The sequence below is a fragment of the Scyliorhinus torazame genome, chromosome 21 (genome assembly GCF_047496885.1).
Source record: "Scyliorhinus torazame isolate Kashiwa2021f chromosome 21, sScyTor2.1, whole genome shotgun sequence".
In the NCBI taxonomy this organism is placed as follows: Eukaryota; Metazoa; Chordata; class Chondrichthyes; order Carcharhiniformes; family Scyliorhinidae; genus Scyliorhinus; species Scyliorhinus torazame.
The window spans coordinates 35,961,511-35,983,568 of record NC_092727.1 but is presented as its reverse complement, the minus strand read 5'-3'; the positions used below and the strand labels follow the sequence as shown (position 1 = coordinate 35,983,568).

Genomic DNA, 22,058 nt, shown 5'->3' with positions numbered 1-22,058 from the left:
TCACTTTCCCAGGGGAATGGTTGAGGCTAGCGCTGTCAACGTTTACGATTGAACAGGTGGATGAAAGGGAAGTGTTGAAGGCATATGCAAATTTGACAGATCAACTGATTGGAAACATTTGCCTGCAATGAAAGCTATTCTGACAGGGACTAATTAGCTGAATAGCCTGTTTCATTTTGCATCTTGCAGCAAGTATTTTGAAGCTATCCTTATAAAAATCAAGTCATTTCTTTAAATTTTATGCAAACAAAAAAGCCAATGAACTGATTTTTAACTTGAGTTTTGTTCCATCATTCGCTGACAGAATGTGGCTATATCCTCAATAACAGAGGAGCAAGGCAACAGTTTGGGGTCCCTGGTCTGTGAATTTAATCCTGAAGAGATTAAGAGGTTAAACAACACAGCGTTCAGTGAAATTGTTGATCAACTTCGAGAATGTGGACGGTTTGATGGAGGGAAGAAAAACGCCCTGAGAGAGAAGATCCTGTTAACCTATCCGTAAGCACAAAACAGGGTTAACTACATCCATTCTTATTAACTACATCTTTAGTTGAATGAGAGGTTTTCATGGCTAATGTGTATGATTATTTTGGGTGAGATTTACCAACCGCCCCGCCGCGTGATTTTTGGCAGCGGCGGATGCAGCTTCCAATGGGAACTACTGACCCTGCCGTTGTCAACGGCATTTCCCGGTGACACCGCACCTCGTTTGGGAAACCTGTCAGGCGGCGTGGAACCGGAATTTCCTGCCGACATGAACAGTTGGTAAATCCCATCCTTTAAGCATAATTTTATCTGTTTTAGTGGGCCGGTTTAGATCATTTGGTTAGACATCTGGTGCGAAATTCTCCCGAAACGGCGCGATGTCCGCCGACTGGCGCCCAAAACGGTGCCAATCAGACGGGCATCGCGCCGCCCCAAAGGTTCGGAATACTCCGCATCTTTGGGGGCCGTGCCCCAACATTGCGGGGCTAGGCCGACGCCGGAGGAATTTCCGCCCCGCCAGCTGGCGGAAATGGCCTTTGTTGCCCCGCCAGCTGGCGCGGAAATGACATCACCAGGCGGCGCATGCGCGGGAGCGTCAGCGGCCGCTGACAGTTTCCCACGCATGCACAGTGGAGGGAGTCCCTTCCGCCTCTGCCATGGTGGAGACCGTGGCGGAGGTGGAAGGGAAAGAGTGCCCCCACGGCACAGGCCCGCCCGCGGATCGGTGGGCCCTGATCGTGGGCCAGGCCACCGTGGGGGCACCCCCCGGGGCCAGATCGGCCCTCGCCCACCCCAGGACCCCGGAGCCCGCCCACGCCGCCTTGTCCCGCCGTTCAAAAGGTGGTTTAATCCACACCGGCGGGACAGGCAATTTATCGGCGGGACCTCGGCCCATCCGGCTGGAGAATCGAGCATGGGGGCCCGCCAACCGGCATGGCCCGATTCCCGCCCCCGCCAAATATCCGGTGCCGGAGACTTCGGCAACCGGCGGGGGTGGGATTCACGGCAGCCCCCGGCGATTCTCCAACCCGGCGGGGGGTCGGAGAATGACGCCCCGGTTCATGATGTAGAGCGAGGCCAGCAGCACGGGTTCAATTTCCATATCATTTGAGGTTATCCATGAAGGCCCCGCCTTCTCAGTCTTGCCCCTCGTCTGAGCCGTAGTGATCCTCAGGTAAATCAGCACCTGTCAGCTCTCCCCCTAAAAGGGGAAAGCAGGTGATGATCATCTTGGACTATGGCGACTTTACCTTATCTCATATTATCTGTTTTTTAAACACAGGCCTCTCTCAAACTGGACAGTTGATGAACTCACTGAGTTGCATGACTTGCTAGCAGTTCTACAACCTGATGATTTTAATGCAATTCCCAACAATGTAAGTAAACTACCATAACTGCACTTTGCAGACTTATCTTACGATTTGTACCTGTACTGAGTAACAAAGATCATGCTTCGATTAGATGTTGCGTGTCAATTTATTAGCCACATTGACCAATGCCTCACATTCCCAGAAGAGACCAATGCTCGACAGGTTGGCAAACAGGAATGGGGCTACACCATACAACTGAATCGGCGATTTATACTTTTGCTATGTGGCTCCATGCTGAAAATGTGGGATCAGTGAATTTATCCTCATCTCCAGGCAGAAGGCAATTTTTGCTGCTCTTGGGATGTGAGTGTTGCTGACAAGGCCAGAATGTATTGTCCATACCTAATTCCCATGAGAAGGTTGGAGTGAGCAGCCTTCTTGAACTGTGGCATACAATGTGGTGTGATTGCATCCACAATCCTATCCGGGAGAGAGTTCCAGGTTTTGGACATAGTTACTGTGAAGGAATGGTGATTATAGTTCTAAGTCAGGATGGCGTGTGACTTGGAGGGGAAATTGGAAGTGCTGGTCTTCCAATGTGTCTGGTGCTTTTGTCATTTAGGTAGTATGAGTTACAGACTTGGGAGGAGTCTTGGCAACTTTCTGCAGTGTTGATGGTGCACACTGCTGCCATCGTGTGCTGATGATAGAGGTAGTGGTTGTTTCAGGTGTTGGATGGGATGTTGATCAAGTGGGCCGCTTTATCTTGGATAGTGTCAAATCTTTCAAGCATTGATGTTGCACTCATCCAGGCAAGTGGATAATATTTGATCAAACTCCTGACTTATACCTTGGGCGCGATTCTCCGCTCCCGCGCCGGTTGGGAGAATCGCCTGGGTCGCCAAATTTTCCCGCGACGTCGGTCCGACGCCCTCCCGCGATTCTCCCAAGCGGCGAGAACGGCCCCGTCGTGTTCTGCGCGGCGCAGGCCAGAGAACCGCCCGAGACACCCAAAATGGCGATTCTCCGGCACCCCTGCTATTCTCAGGCCCGGATGGGCCGTGCGGCCAGCCCAAAATGGCGGGTTCCCCCCGGCGCCATCCACACCTGGTCGCTACTGGCGGGAACAGCGTGGGAATGCTGGGAGGGGCGGCCTGTGGGGGCGGGGGGGGGGGGATCCTGCACCAGACGGGGCCTCAAATGGGGTGTGGACGGGATCGGTGCCCATCGATCGTCGGGCCGTCCTCGCTGAAGGAGGACCTCCTTTCTTCTGCAGCCCCGCAAGATCCGTCTGACATCTTCTTGCGGGGTGGACTCGGAGAGGACGGCTACCACGCATGCATGGGTGACGCCAGGTATGCGGCGCCGGCCGTGTCATGTATGCGGCGCCGCCTTTACGCGGCGCCAAGGCCTGGCACGTATAAATGACCCGGCGCCGCTCCTAGCCCACTATCGGCCCCTGGATCGGTCAGCATAGGGGCCGTTTCGCGCTGTCGTGAACCTCGACGGTGCGAACGCTCTGCCTCCATTTCGGAGAATCCCGCCCCTTGTATATGATGGACAGGTTTTGGGGAGTCAGGAAATTATTTACTTACCCAGCCTCTGACCTACTGTTGTAGCCACAGTATTTAGAACATAGAACATAGAACAATACAGCGCAGTACAGGCCCTTCGGCCCACGATGTTGCACCGAAACAAAAGCCATCTAACCTACACTATGCCATTATCATCCATATGTTTATCCAATAAACTTTTAAATGCCCTCAATGTTGGCGAGTTCACTACTGTAGCAGGTAGGGCATTCCACGGCCTCACTACTCTTTGCGTAAAGAACCTACCTCTGACCTCTGTCCTATATCTATTACCCCTCAGTTTAAAGCTATGTCCCCTCGTGCCAGCCATTTCCATCCGCGGGAGAAGGCTCTCACTGTCCACCCTATCTAACCCCCTGATCATTTTGTATGCCTCTATTAAGTCTCCTCTTAACCTTCTTCTCTCCAACGAAAACAACCTCAAGTCCATCAGCCTTTCCTCATAAGATTTTCCCTCCATACCAGGCAACATCCTGGTAAATCTCCTCTGCACCCGCTCCAAAGCCTCCACGTCCTTCCTATAATGCGGTGACCAGAACTGTACGCAATACTCCAAATGCGGCCGAACCAGAGTTCTGTACAGCTGCAACATGACCTCCCGACTCCGGAACTCAATCCCTCTACCAATAAAGGCCAACACTCCATAGGCCTTCTTCACAACCCTATCAACCTGGGTGGCAACTTTCAGGGATCTATGTACATGGACACCTAGATCCCTCTGCTCATCCACACTTTCAAGAACTTTACCATTAGCCAAATATTCCGCATTCCTGTTATTCCTTCCAAAGTGAATCACCTCACACTTCTCTACATTAAACTCCATTTGCCACCTCTCAGCCCAGCTCTGCAGCTTATCTATATCCCTCTGTAACCTGCTACATCCTTCCACACTATCGACAACACCACCGACTTTAGTATCGTCTGCATATTTACTCACCCACCCTTCTGCGCCTTCCTCTAGGTCATTGATAAAAATGACAAACAGCAACGGCCCCAGAACAGATCCTTGTGGTACTCCACTTGTGACTGTACTCCATTCTGAACATTTCCCATCAACCACCACCCTCTGTCTTCTTTCAGCTAGCCAATTTCTGATCCACATCTCTAAATCACCCTCAATCCCCAGCCTCCGTATTTTCTGCAATAGCCTACCGTGGGGAACCTTATCAAACGCTTTGCTGAAATCCATATACACCACATCAACTGCTCTACCCTCAACTACCTGTTCAGTCACCTTCTCAAAGAACTCAATAAGGTTTGTGAGGCATGACCTACCCTTCACAAAGCCATGCTGACTATCCCTGATCATATTATTCCTATCTAGATGATTATAAATCTTGTCTCTTATAATCCCCTCCAAGACTTTACCCACTACAGACGTGAGGCTCACCGGTCTATAGTTGCCGGGGTTGTCTCTGCTCCCCTTTTTAAACAAAGGGACCACATTTGCTGTCCTCCAGTCCTCTGGCACTATTCCTGTAGCCAATGATGACATAAAAATCAAAGCCAAAGGTCCAGCAATCTCTTCCCTGGCCTCCCAGAGAATCCTAGGATAAATCCCATCAGGTCCCGGGGACTTATCTATTTTCAGCCTGTCCAGAATTGCCAACACCTCTTCCCTACGCACCTCAATGCCATCTATTCTATTAGCCTGGGGCTCAGCATTCTCCTCCACAACATTATCTTTTTCCTGAGTGAATACTGACGAAAAATATTCATTTAGTATCTCGCCTATCTCTTCAGACTCCACACACAATTTCCCATCCCTGTCCTTGACTGGTCCTACTCTTTCCCTAGTCATTCGCTTATTCCTGACATACCTATAGAAAGCTTTTGGGTTTTCCTTGATCCTTCCTGCCAAATACTTCTCATGTCCCCTCCTTGCTCGTCTTAGCTCTCTCTTTAGATCCTTCCTCGCTACCTTGTAACTATCCATCGTCCCAACTGAAACTTCACACCTCATCTTCACATAGGCCTCCTTCTTCCTCTTAACAAGAGATTCCACTTCCTTGGTAAACCACGGTTCCCTCGCTCGACGCCTTCCTCCCTGCCTGACCGGTACATACTTATCAAGAACACGCAGTAGCTGATCCTTGAACAAGCCCCACTTATCCAGTGTGCCCAACACTTGCAGCCTACTTCTCCACCTTATCCCCCCCAAGTCACGTCTAATGGCATCATAATTGCCCTTCCCCCAGCTATAACTCTTGCCCTGCGGTGTATACTTATCCCTTTCCATCATTAACGTAAACGTCACCGAATTGTGGTCACTGTCCCCAAAGTGCTCTCCTACCTCCAAATCCAACACCTGGCCTGGTTCATTACCCAAAACCAAATCCAACGTGGCCTCGCCTCTTGTTGGCCTGTCAACATATTGTTTCAGGAAACCCTCCTGCACACACTGTACAAAAAACGACCCATCTATTGTACTCGAACTATATCTTTTCCAGTCAATATTTGGAAAGTTAAAGTCTCCCATAATAACTACCCTGTTACTTTCGCTCTTATCCAGAATCATCTTCGCCATCCTTTCCTCTACATCCCTAGAGCTATTAGGAGGCCTATAAAAAACTCCCAACAGGGTGACCTCTTCTTTCCTGTTTCTAACTTCAGCCCATACTACCTCGGAAGAAGAGTCCCCATCTAGCATCCTCTCCGCCACCGTAATACTGCTCTTGACTAGCAGCGCCACACCTCCCCCTCTTTTGCCTCCTTCTCTGAGCTTACTAAAACACCTAAACCCCGGAACCTGCAACATCCATTCCTGTCCCTGCTCTATCCATGTCTCCGAAATGGCCACAACATCGAAGTCCCAGGTACCAACCCATGCTGCCAGTTCCCCTACCTTGTTTCGTATACTCCTGGCATTGAAGTAGACACACTTCAAACCACCTACCTGAACACTGGCCCCCTCTTGCGACATCAAATCTGTGTTCCTGACCTCTATACTCTCATTCTCCCTTACACTAAAACTACAATCCAGGTTCCCATGCCCCTGCTGCATTAGTTTAAACCCCCCCAAAGAGCACTAACAAATCTCCCCCCCCAGGATATTTGTGCCCCTCAGGTTTAGATGTAGACCATCCTGTCTGTAGAGGTCCCACCTTCCCCAGAAAGAGCCCCAGTTATCCAGAAATCTGAATCCCTCCCGCCTGCACCATCCCTGTAGCCACGTGTTTAAATGCTCTCTCTCCCTATTCCTCATCTCACTATCACGTGGCACGGGCAACAACCCAGAGATAACAACTCTGTTTGTTCTAGTTCTGAGCTTCCATCCTAGCTCCCTGAAAGCCTGCCTGACATCCTTGTCCCCTTTCCTACCTATGTCGTTAGTGCCAATGTGGACCACGACTTGGGGCTGCTCCCCCTCCCCCCTAAGGACCCGGAAAACACGATCCGAGACATCACGTACCCTTGCACCTGGGAGGCAACATACCAAACGTGAGTCTCTCACGCTCCCACAAAATCTCCTATCTGTGCCCCTGACTATAGAGTCCCCAATTACTAATGCTCTGCTCCTCTCCCCCCTTCCCTTCTGAGCAACAGGGACAGACTCCGTGCCAGAGGCCCGTACCCCATGGCTTATTTATATGGGCAGTTCAGTTTCTGATTAATGGTAGCACCCAAGATGTTTGTGGTCCTGGGGTTGTGGATGTTAGTGATAAACTTGAAAATATAGGCAAAAGAAATTTAACATATCCTCGCACCCATGATCCAAAATTAATGACTACTTTTGCATTGCATTTAATGTGGAAAGGTATGTTGCTTTCTCCACAGAAACGTAAGGAAAAATAGAAGCCAATCCAGTAAGTTTAGGTGAGGTAATAGAATCCCTACAGGGCAGAAGGAGGCCATTAGGCCCATCGTGTCTGCACCAACCCTCCCGAAGAAACACTCTACCTAGATCCAATATCCCAACCTATCCCTGTAACCCACCTAGGGGTCATTTAAAATAGCCAACCTACTTAACCTGACCATCTTTGGACTGTGGAAGGAAACCAGAGTACCCGGAAGAAATCCACGCAGACACGGGAAGAATGTGCAAAATTCACACCGTCACCCGAAATCGGAATCAAACTCGGATCCCTGGCGCTGTGAAGCAGCAGCGCTAACCACTGTGCTGCCATGCTGCCCCTGATTCTTGGTCAAAGAGGCCATATGCATCAGGAGAAATTGGACTCATAGACTCCCATATAATAGCCTTGCATTATCATTGCACGGAAAACAGCTCTGGCATTTCTTATGGGTTTTGTACTTTAGATATGTTACTGTCCTTATTATGCTTTATCCGTAAGAGATGTGAAGAGCAGTACTGTAGTGTCATGGCTATATGCATGAGACAGTGACATTCAGTTTTGTTTCCCCTTCTTCTTGGGACAATTGTTGTTGATCTTTCCTGTAACCTTTCCAATACTTGTATTTCTTTTAGTGGCTCACTTATGAGAAGTGAGAATAATACTCGCAATGGAATCTAACCAATGCATTTTAAAGCATTAATGTAGCCTCTGTGAATATGTGTTCTACTTTCCTCTCAACATGACTAAACATTCTTCTGCTGATTCTAACTGCTGTAACATATTTTTTGAACTTTGTCCACTATTACTTCACTGGCATTTTTAACTCTCCCTTTGTGAATTCATACCAATCATTGTGCCCTCATGGATCACGTATTTATCGGGTCCAGTCACATGCTGATAATCTTTTATTATAAAGCATGGTAAATATTGGCTCTCTTTTGTAACATTTCGCTTATTCCTTAGGATGATATCCGAACAGCACTCGAGGAAATCGTCTCCACTCGCAAGCCCGTTAACGATTTTATTCCTTCTGATTTTAACCACGCCCCCAACCTCTCTTTGCTTTCTAAAAAAATCTTTGATATTCTGAAAAAGGCTTCAAGCAGCAGTAGGAGAAAACGGGAAACAGGTATGTACCATGGAGGTTATCGACCTTCAGGCCAAAAGTATCTTGAAGGAAAAGGACAAGGGATGTATAACATTTTGGTCACAGTATGGGAGAAACCTTTGATTTTGCGGCCTAAGAATTGAGCATCTTCTGGGAACTATGCAGAGTGGAATATCTGGCAAGAAGACCACAGGTCAATAAAACAACTGTCATTTCATTTACTTTAATTAGAGAAAATCAGACAGGGTCAATGACTGAAATGGAATCTGTCTTACTAGATTTCCCTCTCTGCGTTCTTCCTATTCAGTGCTTAATTCTCAAGTAGTTACGTTATAAATATAGCCAGGTAACTTCCCCGTAGAGTTGGGTTTCTTGTGGACTTTGTTTTTTTTTTGTAGTGCTGGGTATGATGTATCCATTCTTAGCTTTTGCATGGATGCAGTTGGGTTGGCTATCCAAGAGAGAAGGCTATGTTGGGTTGCTGAAGCCTGTAGTGCCTCCGGAGCTCAGGGTTTTGTACCTTGGTACACGCCCGATCTGGCTGCAAGTCATGTGGTGTGGGAGGATGTGCACCGCCCTGTCATGTTTCTGTGACTTTACCCTGTTCTTCCCTTGGTTTCTGATGGGGTCACGGGAATATTCTGATGGGGTCACGCTAATGTTCACTTTCGACCAATGATTGTACCAAGCCAGTTGTGATGTCTTTCTCCTATTCCATTTTGTGCCCATGTATATTGAGCCTTTATTTGCCGCTCTCCGTATGTATGGTATTATTTTGTAACTTTGTTGCATCTGTTTATAAGATGCAAAATTCCAATAAATATACTTGAAAAAAGATATGGCCAGATTAGGAAAAATATTTTAATTTGTTTTTGATTGATGAAGTAGGTGAAGTGCCGGAAGTTAAATTCATCAGAAATGCTAAATATGTGACACACAAGTTGAGGTTAAAATTATTTGTTTTCTTTTGAGGTGTTCATTACATTGAGGCCCAGGAGTTTGTGCTTCTACAGATACTTTCAATCTGATTTTTACCTTGGTGCAGTGGTAACACTCTCTGAATCAAAGATTGTGGTTTCAAGCCCCACTCCAGAATGGCTGGGGTTCTCCATTGTGAGTGAGAACAGACAATTTGGCACGCAGTCAAATCTCCCATTCCCTGCAGCGGGACCGGAGAATCTCGCTGCCATGAACAGACAGAGAATTCAGCTCGTCGCGCTGAATATACTCGGTCCCATGGATCTGGGTTAAGTGGTGGGACAAGGAGCTAAGTTGTAAAGTGGTCCAACAGGTGATTGATGTGACACATTCACACCTCTGAACACTCTTGTCAATAAGCCTTACTCCGTTACTTTTCAAAAGTTGACCAGAGAAATTGCTTTAAAACTAATTTCCAATGAAACTGATGGGATTCTCTGTTGCCCAATGCCAATATTGTAATCGACGATCGGGCAGAGAATTGACTCCGACGCCCATATCGGGACGGGCGCCGGTTTGACGCCGGTCAGCCATGCTCCACCCCCTCGGAAATGGTGTCATCGCGTCACGGCCGCGCGCCATTGCAATGGCATTGGCATGTCATCAGCCGGCTCTCCCATGATGCTCCACCCCGATGGGCCGAGTTCCCAACGGTATGGGACATGTGTGTCTCAGCTGTGTAGGAATCAGGCATGGCGGCTGCAGGGTCTGCACACGGTCGGCGCAATGTTGTACACACGACCGCTGGAGGTCGTCAGCCATACACATGCGCTAAGGGCCTGGCCATTCTCATGCCATTTTCGGCACAGGAGCCGGGAGTTTCACCCGGCGCCGCTGCTAGCCCCTCACTGGTCCCGGAATCGGTGCAGAATATTTGGTCATAAAAGGCCACACGTGCTCCGTTGGCGTCAGCACTTAGTCACTGAAACAGAGAATCCAGTCCGCTGGGTTTGGATGGCATAGAGTCTTTGCTCCATTTTCAGGGGAGGGAACTTCTATCTGACATTGACTGAACTGAAGATCAGAGCAGATAAATGTCTTTCTTCTTATCCATTATTTATTTTTATTTCCAGTTTGCACAGCACGTCCTACCTTAGAAGAAATTGAAACTCTTGGTCAGGCAAACAATTTGTGGACTGCTGAACAATTGAGTTGCATTTCAGTTGAAAATTTCATAAATTCGCTGGACACACTGACTGAGGTCAAAGGCTTCACCGCACCTCAGCTGGAAGCATTAAAGTTAAAGGCCTTGCAGGTGAGCAGTTATGATGGGAGGGGGAAAGCTCTGGTTGTGTTCCCAGCCACAATTGTGAGCACATTAACCATTGGAGTCCAATTTACATATGCAGAGTACATCAGGCAGCCAGTTGGCAGAGCATGTGCACAACTCACCTGGTGACGCTAAGCGAGAGGCACAAAACATTTTCATGGTTGATGCTGTTTGTGTAATTCAGGCAAGTTTCACACAGCTAACAGGAAGCTTTCCAGTCGGACAGGAGGGGAATTTTGTGAATCGATCTGGGAGCTCTTCTCAAAGTATTTCCTTAAGGGGGAGTGACCTAGCCTGGGGTGGGAAGGACAGGTGAGGAAGGAACCATCAACAACGAGCAGTGGATGGAAGGACTTCTATGAGCCTAGGAGGGACCTTCATGGTTATTTTGTCAACATCAAAATAAACAGCGCTACCATTTTATTTTTCCATTTCACATAAATGGGGTAGGACACTGATATCAATATCTAGTAAAGCTTCTGCCATTTTGGATCATTACTTGGTTGCTCAAAATCAGCCACTATTGTGAGGGCTACTCATCAATCATGACTTTGGGCAGCTAGAGACATTCGGAGTTTTTAATAAAGTTGTGCCAGCTACTGCCCCATTTTTCATCATGAATTGAAAAGCTTGGCAGAAGATAATCGCCCCCATTACATTTATAATAAGAATGCACAAGACAGTTCTTGCTGAAATATTGCTCCCTATATGGAGAAAGTGTGGGGGGGAACATCTGATAGACAGTGGTCAGCTGTTACATTCTGTTTGGCCATTAGCAATCCAATTATCTTTAAATTGTAAATGATGTTTCAGCAAAGACATCTTAAATGTTTTGCATTTAAAGGATCCCATTAACATCTCGCAACTTCTCAAAGCACTTCACACAATGAAACATAGTGAATGTTAGTATTCAAGCAATATTATAGTATCTAATTTTCTAGCTAAATTAATGATACAAACTGTGTGCTCAGATTAAACCCAGTGGAGAACCACTTTCTGCAGGTTTCTGTGCAATGAATTGAAATGCTCTCAGATGTTTGCACACAGCGGGACAGTGGACTCCACTGTTAACATAGCCTTCAGTCAAGAAGAAAGCAAAGAAGTGCCTCTATATGTGTCTGCAGCTCTGCTGACTGCCTTCTTTTCAAAGCAGAACCCCTAAGATAATTATCCCCCTTATCTGCAGTCAGGGATCGATGAGACTTGCAGGATCACTCATCTTCACCAGGCTGCACAGCCCAATTTGTATTCTTAGGCTTTCCACATACACAGGGCGCGATTTCCCAAAAGGGAAGAAAGTACCCTAGCCAGCACATTTAGCCACGTGTTCCCTGGCACTCGCAGTGCAGAGAAACACATGGCTATTCAATGCGAGTCGCGTTGAATAAGGGGCCTGGGAAATGCACGGCCGAGGCAGCACATAGCCCCATTTTGTACAATGGAGAAGTCCCCATTGTAACGAGAGATCGGGACGCCATTTAAAAATGACATCCCGATCTCTGAGGCCACCGAAACAGTCCCTGAACTCCACGCTCCCCCCTCCCCCCCAGACTGAACGCAATATGGGAGGATCCCCGGCACCCCCGCAAACCACCCACCCCCCCCCCCCGCCCCACCAACCACCCACGTCGGAAGTGGTTAAGAACCCTCCCATAGTGCTGGTGGGGGTGGTCGGGGTTGCGTCGGGGGGCTCGGAGATCCAGATTTTTAAATGGCGTCCCGATCTCTCGCTACACTGAGGAGTTCTGGCAAGCGGAGTTCCTCCGTTAGAAAATGGGGCTGTTGATTCCACTGAGGCCCCTTATTTAATGCGAGTGGTGTTTTATAGCCATGTGTTTCTCGGCACTATGAGCGCTGTGAAATACATGGCTAAACGTGCTCGCCAGGGGGCTTTTAGTTGAATTGCGCTCTTGGTGCCTTATCAGCCACTTTTTGAAGGAAGTGGTAACTGCTGTGGAGCTTCAGGAATACATAGAATCATGAAATATGAAATGCATTGAGGCTCCTTCATTGCCATCCCCAACTTACCGAAGAAATGAACCCCATTACTGCTATTGCTCCCTCTTCACCTGATGTAAACCGTTGATTAGTGGCAATTCCTCCTCCATCAACATGGCATTGTGTGTTGCTTCCTTCAGGAGGAATTGTATTAACTGCTTGCTCATTCAATGAAGTCTCCATATCCTGTAGTCACAATCAATTAGAATTTATTGAATGTATGGTAGCTGTAAGGGAAAATTGATCTTGGATGTCACACTCAATTGTGCTGGCATGGTTTAGGTGCAGCGAGATGTATATGACAGTGCTCCTGGAACAGGGAACATGGCGCAGTACAATACCCCAAATAGACTGTTTCTCACAGGAACATCTATTCTAGTCTCTGTGATTTATTTAACTGCACAGACATTCACCTGAAAATGTTGCCGACTTTGCTGGCTTACATTTGGTATTACAAGGGAGCTCTTGGGCTTATGCAGATCCTCGTCACAGCTACCTTCTCCCACAGAGTCCATGCTACATGTAATGACTTCTACCTGCTACTCCAATAGTTCTGCTGTTTCCCAACTTGAGCCAACTGTACATCCACATCACCTCTGAGGCAGTGTTTTTCAAACAAGCTGACCTTCAGGACCTCCTTGATGGCCGGCACAGATTAGTGGCTGAAGGGCCTCTTTCTGTGTTGTAAAACTCTATGACACTATGAAAGAGAAATATTCAAAGTGCAGAGGAGAGCCACGGGTTTGATGTCAAAGTTTGAATAATGGAAAAAAAAACAGTATTTGCCAGCATCTTCGCAACTACACGAGTATAAATAAGTTTGCAGCCAATGGAGTACAGTCACTGCTGTGATGTTAGTTCATTCACAGCAAGCTCCCACAAACAGCAATTTGATAAAGACCAGATAAACTGTTTTATTCTGTGATGTTGATTAACGGATAAATGTTAGTTAGGACATCAGCGACAACTTCGTGCTCTTATTCAATAATAATAAATAATCTTTATTGGTATCACAAGTAGGCTTATATTAACACCGCAATGAAGTTACTGTGAAAATTCCCTAGTCGCCTGTTCGGGTACACAGAGGGATAATTCAGTATGTCTAATTCGCCTAACCGCACATCTTTTGGGACTTGTGGGAGGAACCCGGAGCACCTGGAGGAAACCCAAGCTGACACGGGGAGAACATGCAGACTCCGCATAGACTGTGACCCAAGGGGGAATCAAATCCTGACCCTGACGCTGTGAAGAAACAATGTTAACCATTGTGCTACCGTTTAATGACTTGACTAAATTAGCAACATTTTCAGGTGAATATCTGTGCAGTTAAATAAATCAGAGACTAGAATAGAAGTTCCTGAGAAAAACAGTCCATTTGGGGGATCACACTGCACCATGTCCCCTGATCCAGGAGCATTCTGATAAATGTAATCCTATAGAACCTTTTACATCCACATGAGAGGCAGAGCCTCCATTCAACATGGTATCTGGTAAACAGCATTTCAAACAGGGCAGCACCCCTGCAGTACTACACTGGGTGTTGGCCTGGATGTAGAGGTGAACCCACAACCGTCTGTCTGATGTAGAGGCAAGAGCATCACCCACTGAACCATGACTAGCACAGAGGAAACAAATACAGAAATTTAGGCTTAATAGCCCTGAATCTTAAAGATAATCATGCATGGGAAGACAAATTATGCTAGTAAAGGATTGGGAATGATGAATGCAGAACATCATTGTAAATTAAAGGGCAGCACGGTAGCATTGTGGATAGCACAATTGCTTCACAGCTCCAGGGTCCCAGGTTTGATTCCGGCTTGGGTCACTGGCTGTGCGGAGTCTGCACATCCTCCCCGTGTGTGCGTGGGTTTCCTCCGGGTGCTCCGGTTTCCTCCCACAGTTCAAAGATATGCAGGTTAGGTGGATTGGCCATGATAAATTGCCCTTAGTGTCCAAAATTGCCCTTAGTGTTGGGTGGGGTTGCTGGGTTATGGGGATAGGGTGGAGGTGTTGACCTTGGGTGGGGTGCTCTTTCCAGGAGCCGGTGCAGACTCGATGGGCCGGGTGGCCTCCTTCTGCACTGTAAATTCTATGATAAACTGAGAGAGTAGGAAACAGGTTTAAACTCGAGAAGGCTGCCTTGAGGACTGACATCAAGAATTTTTTTCATTTAACTGTGGTATTATCATAACTATCAGCATTGCAAGGGTTAATGTTGTGTCGAGAGTAGCCACTAAAGGGAGCTACAGACACAACTATATAAAACAGTGATGCTAGACCTTAGACAAGGTGTGAATGCAGGAGATAACTAGTGAAGGTCATTAGAGCAGATAGTGTGAATAAAGTTAGATTATAGTTTATACCAGTCGTGAGATTAGCAGTAGATTAGTGTAGTTAGATATCATTGAATCCCAGTTTAGCAGCCTAAATAAAATCATAGCTTTGTTTAAGTTAAAAGCTATTCTTTATGGTTTTTGTCAACACTACGCCAACCATCCTGAAATAAGCAACACAAAGAATACCACATTAAAAATGCAAGATTATTTTTGGGTGGGAAAGGGTAGACAAAGGTAGTGAGTCCCCGTAAAGTTTGGAGGACTTTCCATCGGTAACTATTGCGAAATAGCCAGAGTGTAATTGTTCTGTGCCAGATTTAGTCCAGTAAATGCAGCAAGTTTTGCTGCAGGTGAGGATCAACATCCAGACAGAACGAAAGAAGACGGTTTTCTCCCTATTGTCCCTCAACACATTTTGAATGGATGAGTAAGCTCTCCAACCTGGTGTTTTTCTTCACAAAAGCTGCTTCTATTGAGAGAACCGAGAGAGAGAGTGTGTGTATCTGGTGGGTTCTGTGCTACCTGTGCTAGCAGGGCAGCACGGTAGCATTGTGGATAGCACAATTGCTTCACAGCTCCAGGGTCCCAGGTTCGATTCCGGCTTGGGTCACTGTCTGTGCGGAGTCTGCACATCCTCCCCGTGTGTGCGAGGGTTTCCTCCGGGTACTCCGGTTTCCTCCCACAGTCCAAAGATGTGCATGTTAGGTGGATTGGCCATGATAAATTGCTCTTAGTGTCCAAAATTGCCCTTAGTTACTGGGTTACTGGGTTATGGGGATAGGGTGGAGGTGTTGACCTTGGGTAGGGTGCTCTTTCCAAGAGCCGGTGCAGACTCGATGGGCCGAATGGCCTCCTTCTGCACTGTAAATTCTATGATCATCAGCTTCTCTACAGAAATGGGGACTGAGTCTCTTGGTGGATTAACCTGAAAATCTACCAAGGTGAACATTGGTCAATTGAAAGAATTCAGTTCAGAACAGTGAAGAATCAGATTGACTGGCGATGATCAAATGTCCTTTACACGGCTGCAGTCTTATTCATCTGATGGTGCCAAATTACAGCTAACCTCCTGGCTTGCTGTTGGGATGTCAGCTACACACTGCTGGGCCATGCATATCTACCGTCACAAAAGCAATTTTCGTGGCATTCTTTGTGTTCGCGATCCTAATTTCAGGGTGCACCTCGACCCTTTTTACACCTACCCGCAGCTCACCCATGAGTCGTGAGCCCCACTTTGAAAAAGCCTTCTCTGAGGTATGAATGCAGATGTTGTGCCATTTCTTTCCTTTTCCCAAATGATCTGCTGATGGGGCCTCTCCCCTTCTCCTGCTAGCATTATTTACATTAGGTAAATTTAGAATTTTCACTCCGTTTTGGCTCAACAAATGTGCTTGATTTGAACTCAGAGACTCGTTATGTGATGATCATTTGCACAGAGAAATGTCTGATTACTAGTTAGCATTTTGGCGCATTCCTGAGAGTTGCCTTTAAACAGCAGATCTGCAATGCAAAGTTAATGAAAAACAATGATTAGGAAGCTAGTCGATTTGATTAATCTCATTGGACAAAATAAAAGCCCAGTATATGAAGACTTCCTGAGGATTCTAGATGCCTGTGCAGATATTTGTCTCCTCAATCGACTCACCTATTTATGTGCAAAAATATAAAAACTACCTTTTTTGACATTAAGTGAATTGGATATTATGGGTCAGGCTCAAGTCTACTCCAGCCAAATATTACTTGTTTAATTGAATATTAATGAAGAAAGCAAAGTGAAAATTGACACAGTTCTGGGCCTGAGAGATGATATGTTGATGAAGGTTACAGAAGTATCAGATAACCAGTAAAGGCAATTTGGAATAATAAAAGGAGCCGGAGGCGCATAATATGATGTAAATGGCATTTTAAAGGAGCGCAGGCCAGAGAAGATATTGAAAATTTAACTGACAACCAAAGGCATTAACTGGTAAGCTAATTGAGAATGTGATTTAGTTTGAGCATTAAGTTTTAAAGCTTGCTTATTTTGGCATTCTGTGATTGCTATGACGAAGCAGCCTGAAATCAAATGGTTTTGTGAAATCACACATATTCAGCTAGAACATTCCCTTTCACTGCGTGCTGAAGAGTTATTTTTACACTGAATAGATTGTTCTAAGAAGAGGTGATTGTTTTCCTTTCACACCTTGGAGTTATCCATATCATCATTGGAGAGACCACAGCGAATGATGCAGTTACAATGAAGGACAGGGTAGATGACGAGTTAAAACACAAAGCAGGAGATGAGTGTTTCATTCAAATTCCTGCGGCATTATTCATTACAGGCATTAATGAGTAGTTTAGGGAGAATTATTTTCCCATTTATTTTAAATTAAGTCAGTTGATTTCCGTGGACTGTATATCAGGCAGGTTGTAAATGTGGGAACAGATGCAGGCCATTCAGCCCCTCAAGTCTACTCCATTATTTAATTAGAATATGCCTCATCTGGTCCTTAACTCCATTTAGCCACCTTTGATGCACATCCTTTGATATCTTTGCCTTGGGTAACTGGAATTTACCCAACAGTTCCAGTTACCCAGCGAGGCAGTTCCACATTTCCCATATCCTTACGTCAAACAATGCTGCCTGATTTCACTTCAGAATGGTCCAGTACAGGATTTCTCAAACTTTTCAAGCTGCAGATCCCCTCCCAATGACCTCCCAACAGCATTGGGGAATCTCAGAAATTCTCATAATGTTGATGCCCCTTTTTTGCCATGATATAGGTGCAAACACAGAAATCAAATGTAAACACGTCTTTTCTAACTGTATCTATGCAAGTATTAATCTGGTAATAATTAAAAAGTTCTCTGATTAAAAGTATATCAGTCTTACGCTGTGTGATTTTTAATGGGAGGAATAATGCTGGAAAGAAACCAGTGCTCCAAGAGGTCTTGCTCTGATTGGCTGATTTGATTTTGAAAATTCTTCTTCTTCATAATACTAATTTTTATTAACATTGTTGAGAAGAATTAGCAAAATCGCATTCAAACCTATGTTTGCCAGTCATGTGGTGATCGGCAGATCGGACCTCTTGGAGATCCTTGACAGAGCTCTGGGGGTCCACGGACCCCAGTTTGGAAACCCCTGGTCTAATATTAATTTTAGGAGTGCATCCTTTTCTTTTGAATTCCTCCACAAGATGAAGGAAAAATTTTCTGAAACTAGCCCACAGAATCCTATTTTCTGTTTAAATACCTCAATTCAATCTACCATCAAATCGCTAAACCCGGGGGAATGTAACAATATTGGTCACTTTATTTCAAGAAGGATTTAAATAGGTTAGAAGCAGTTCAGAGAAGGTTAGTTTAGAAGAGTAAGAGGTGACTTGATTGAAATATATGAGATCCTAAGGGGTTTAGACAGGGTGGATGTGGGGAGGATGTTTCTTCTTGTGGGAGAATCTAGAACGAGGGATCGTTGTTTAAAAGTAAGGGGATGTCCATTTGAAACGATGATGAGGAGAAATTATTCTCTCAGAGCATTGTGTGTCTTTGGGACTCCCTTCCTGAAAAAGCGGCGGAAGCAAAGTCTTTGAATATTTTTAAGGGAGTGATGGATAGATTCTTGGCCAGCAGGGGTGTGTGATAGGTTATCGAGGGTAGGCAGGACACTGATATGAGCTTACTGTTAGATCAGCCATTATCTTATTAAATGGCGGAGCAGGCTCGAGGAGCCGGATGACCTACTCCTGCTCCTTGTTTGTATGTAATGGATGATTTCAATGTCAAATCTGGTACAGAGAATGAAGGAGAGGGGAAGTGAAATTGGTTAAAAGAGAAAGAATAAAACAGATAGGAAATAAAAACTTAAATGTTTAAATGACATTCTTAAAATCTGCAACAATTAATATTAAAGGAGTGAGACTCCACACTTTATACAGCATGATAGATTGAGTGGCACCAATTAATAGTTAGCATGGGGTTAAAATGGTATCTCCAGTTAAAATGGCTTAAGTTAAGTTTCTGTTGTGTGTTTAGTTCTTGCCAACTGTGGACATACAGCACCTTCAATGCCATTCAATGCAATATATTTTTGACATTCAATGCATTACAATGGTGAAACAGACCGTGAGACTATGAGCAGAATTTAACGCCCCATCTGGGAGGCAGGTACGCAGATACAAGGATGGAGAGCCCATTACATATCCAACTGGCCCTTATTAAGTTCAGGGCGGGAAGGGCCTAGAAAGACCCACTTACCTGCATTCTGGGGTCTCCAGCAATTTTCTTCCTCCGTATGAACTAAACTTCCGTAGTGTCCATCACAGTTTGTGTACCAAAGAAAATGTTTAAACCTTGTTTTATTTTACTATGTTGAAGTCTCTCTCTCTCTCGCTCTCTAGCTCTCTCTTTCTCTCTCTCTCTCTCTCTATATATATATATATATATTATATCTCCAAGGTGCAGTTATATATATTTGATTCTTGTCTCTTTAGGCTTATGGCATGGATATTACAAACGATGAACTTGCCTCCCTGAAAATGATCACACTTGGCTTCAATGATGAGGATGTAAAGAAGTATTTTACTAAACCTGATATTGATACTGTTGGTGCTATCTCAGATTACAAGGATTGGGCCAGCCCTGAGGTGAGGATGAGCAGCTGATTTACCATTCATACAAAACCCAAAAGCTATTTTTACTGCTCTATCTTGTTCAAAGAACAAAATTGGATTGGAATTATTCCACATTGACCCTGAGTTCTGACTTTCAAGGAAGTAACATTAGGAAGGTATTGGGTTGATAAGACTATTTAGAAAATGTATTTTTATCTATTACAAATAAACAGAAATGAGTGGCTAGATTCCGACCCCCCCCCCCCCCACCGCCCTGCCGCATGTTCATCGGCAGCAGGACGCGGTGCTGACGATGGGATTGTCTGTTCCCGCCATGTCGATGGGATTTCCCATTGAAGACAGCCCACACCGCCGGGAAAACTGCAGGGGCGCGCTGCCGGCGGGACCAGCGAATTCCACCGCCAGTGAACGGCTGGAGAATTATGGCCATGGGGCGAAATTCTCTGGAAACGGTGCGATGTCTGCCGACTGGCTCCCAAAACGGCGCAAATCAGTCGGGCATCGCGCCGCCCCAAAGGTGCGGAATGCTCCGCATCTTTGGGGGCCGAGCCCCAACCTTAAGGGGCTAGGTCGGCGCCGGACAGATTTCCACCCCGCCAGCTGGCGGAAAAGGCCTTTGGTGCCCCGCCAGCTGGCGCGGAAATGACATCTCCGGGCGGCGCATGCGCGGGAGCGTTAGCGGCCGCTGACGGCATTCCCGCGCATGCGCATTGGAGGGAGTCTCTTCTGCCTCCGCCATGGTGGAGACCGTGGCGGAGGCGGATGGGAAAGAGTGCCCCCACAGCACAGGCCCGCCCACGGATTGGTGGGCCCCGATCGCGGGCCAGGCCACCGTGGGGGCATCCCCCGGGGCCAGATCGCCCCGCGCCCCCCCCCCCCCCAGGACCCCGGAGACTGCCCGCGAGAGAATGACAAAATTATTTGGATCTACTAAGGATCAGTCAGACTAATAGGGCATGATTCTCCTATTTTCAGACCAAGAGCTCCCACCAGTGGGAAACCTGGAATGCTTCCCGCTGACACCAAGAACACCTCCCAGATGGGATTCACCCACTTTTAATATTTAAAAATGTGCATATTGGGAAACACACAGTCTGGCATGCCTTAACCGGCAACGTTCACAGACAAGACACCTCCCCCGCCACAATGGAAATGGTGACCCCCTCTCCCCAATGCTGACAAGGGGAGCACCCCCAACCCCTTAGCAAAGAGAGGCATTCTCCCCCCACCACTATAATAACAAATCATCCCCACCACACCACACAAGTACGAGAGTGATCCAACCTCCTCCCCCTCAGGTCCCCCCCTTCAGACTTCGCCCCTTGGCAGTACTAATTGTGCACTTCCCCCTGGCACTGACACCCTGAGCTGCCACATTGGACCCGAAGGGGGAGTCAAGGAGGTAAATCCAGTGCCCATGTGCTCCTCTACCGCTGCCAGGCTGTAGAGGCAGGGTCTCCCCAAGGGTCTTGGCGGTTGAGTGGTTTTGGGCTGGGGGCAGGGGGTTGGCTTCAGAAATCTTCCCTGGGCTGGGTGTCTCAAGGTTGGACTCCCCCTTCTAGCCCTGAGAAACCTGAGGATCACTCTTAGCATGGTGATTTCAGGCAGCTTTCTGATCAAAACCTTCATTCCTGTCTCTGTACTGTGAAAGCTTAGAAGTGTCCTGGTCACTTTCATCTCTGTGATCCCTGGATACTTGGAAGGCTCGCAAATCACAGCTGCATCCCATTCCGCAGGAGGGATTCTCATTTCTCTCTCTTCAAACCTGCTGGTGTGAGAGGACCCCTTTAACTAACAGAAGTCAGTTTCAATAGAAGGGATTCGCTTTTGTAGCCTATAAGAGCAGCACGTGCACCCTGGCTACGTTGAAATGCTCTGTTTGACAGCTGCAGAGCAGATCAAACACGTCATTGTTGATTCAAGCCAGGAAGCCCCAAGTACGTTCCCCTTTTCCACAGCTGCTCATTCAGACCCATGTTTTTAACACTTCATTTTTTTAAGCCTCTGGGAGTCCTCATGGAAAACTCAACACTTTTGAAAATCTTTAAAATCCAATGAAATCCTTTGAAAACCTTTGTTTTCATTCAATTGTACAGCCTGGTGCCTTTTACTAGCCTTTGATTGCCAGCTTTATTTATTTATCTTTCCCTTAACGGTTGAATGCATCTGACATACTCCCCCTGCCCCCCCACCCGCACCCCCCATTCCTCCTAACGGCAATGTTTGCGAATACCCAAGCACTGCGGTTAAGAAAGAGGAACTGAAAACACTTAGCTTTTTTGAAGTTGCCTGCAGCTGTCAATCCAAACAAAGATTGCTCGGGGCGGGAAGCCCATTATGACCTGCAGGGCAGACGCGGAGACACGCGAAGGGTCTGATGCTCCGGCGTGAATTCCGATTTACGGCCGACGCGCTATTCTCCGCCCGATCGCGAATCCCGATTTTAGTAGGCGAATCCTGGCCAGAAAGCTTGGGTAGTGTTTAAAGGGAGGTTTGAGGAATTGGTTTGAGGAGAACATTCTCGAGATCACAGATGTAGCCATTTGAAAAACTGGCAAAGATGCAGT

General features: G+C 46.6%; 1 protein-coding gene across 3 annotated transcripts in view; it reads left to right on the top strand.

Annotated features, from left to right (window-relative positions):
* Positions 1-22,058, top strand: part of LOC140398254 (otoancorin-like) — a 164,977-nt gene that overhangs the window by 125,341 nt on the left and 17,578 nt on the right. For all 3 annotated transcript variants that reach the window (XM_072486700.1, XM_072486699.1, XM_072486702.1), the window contains 5 exons: positions 305-498; positions 1,769-1,862; positions 8,149-8,314; positions 10,345-10,526; positions 19,351-19,503. In XM_072486700.1, coding sequence (XP_072342801.1) covers positions 305-498; positions 1,769-1,862; positions 8,149-8,314; positions 10,345-10,526; positions 19,351-19,503 — 789 coding nt within the window. The remainder of the gene's footprint in view (positions 1-304; positions 499-1,768; positions 1,863-8,148; positions 8,315-10,344; positions 10,527-19,350; positions 19,504-22,058) is intronic.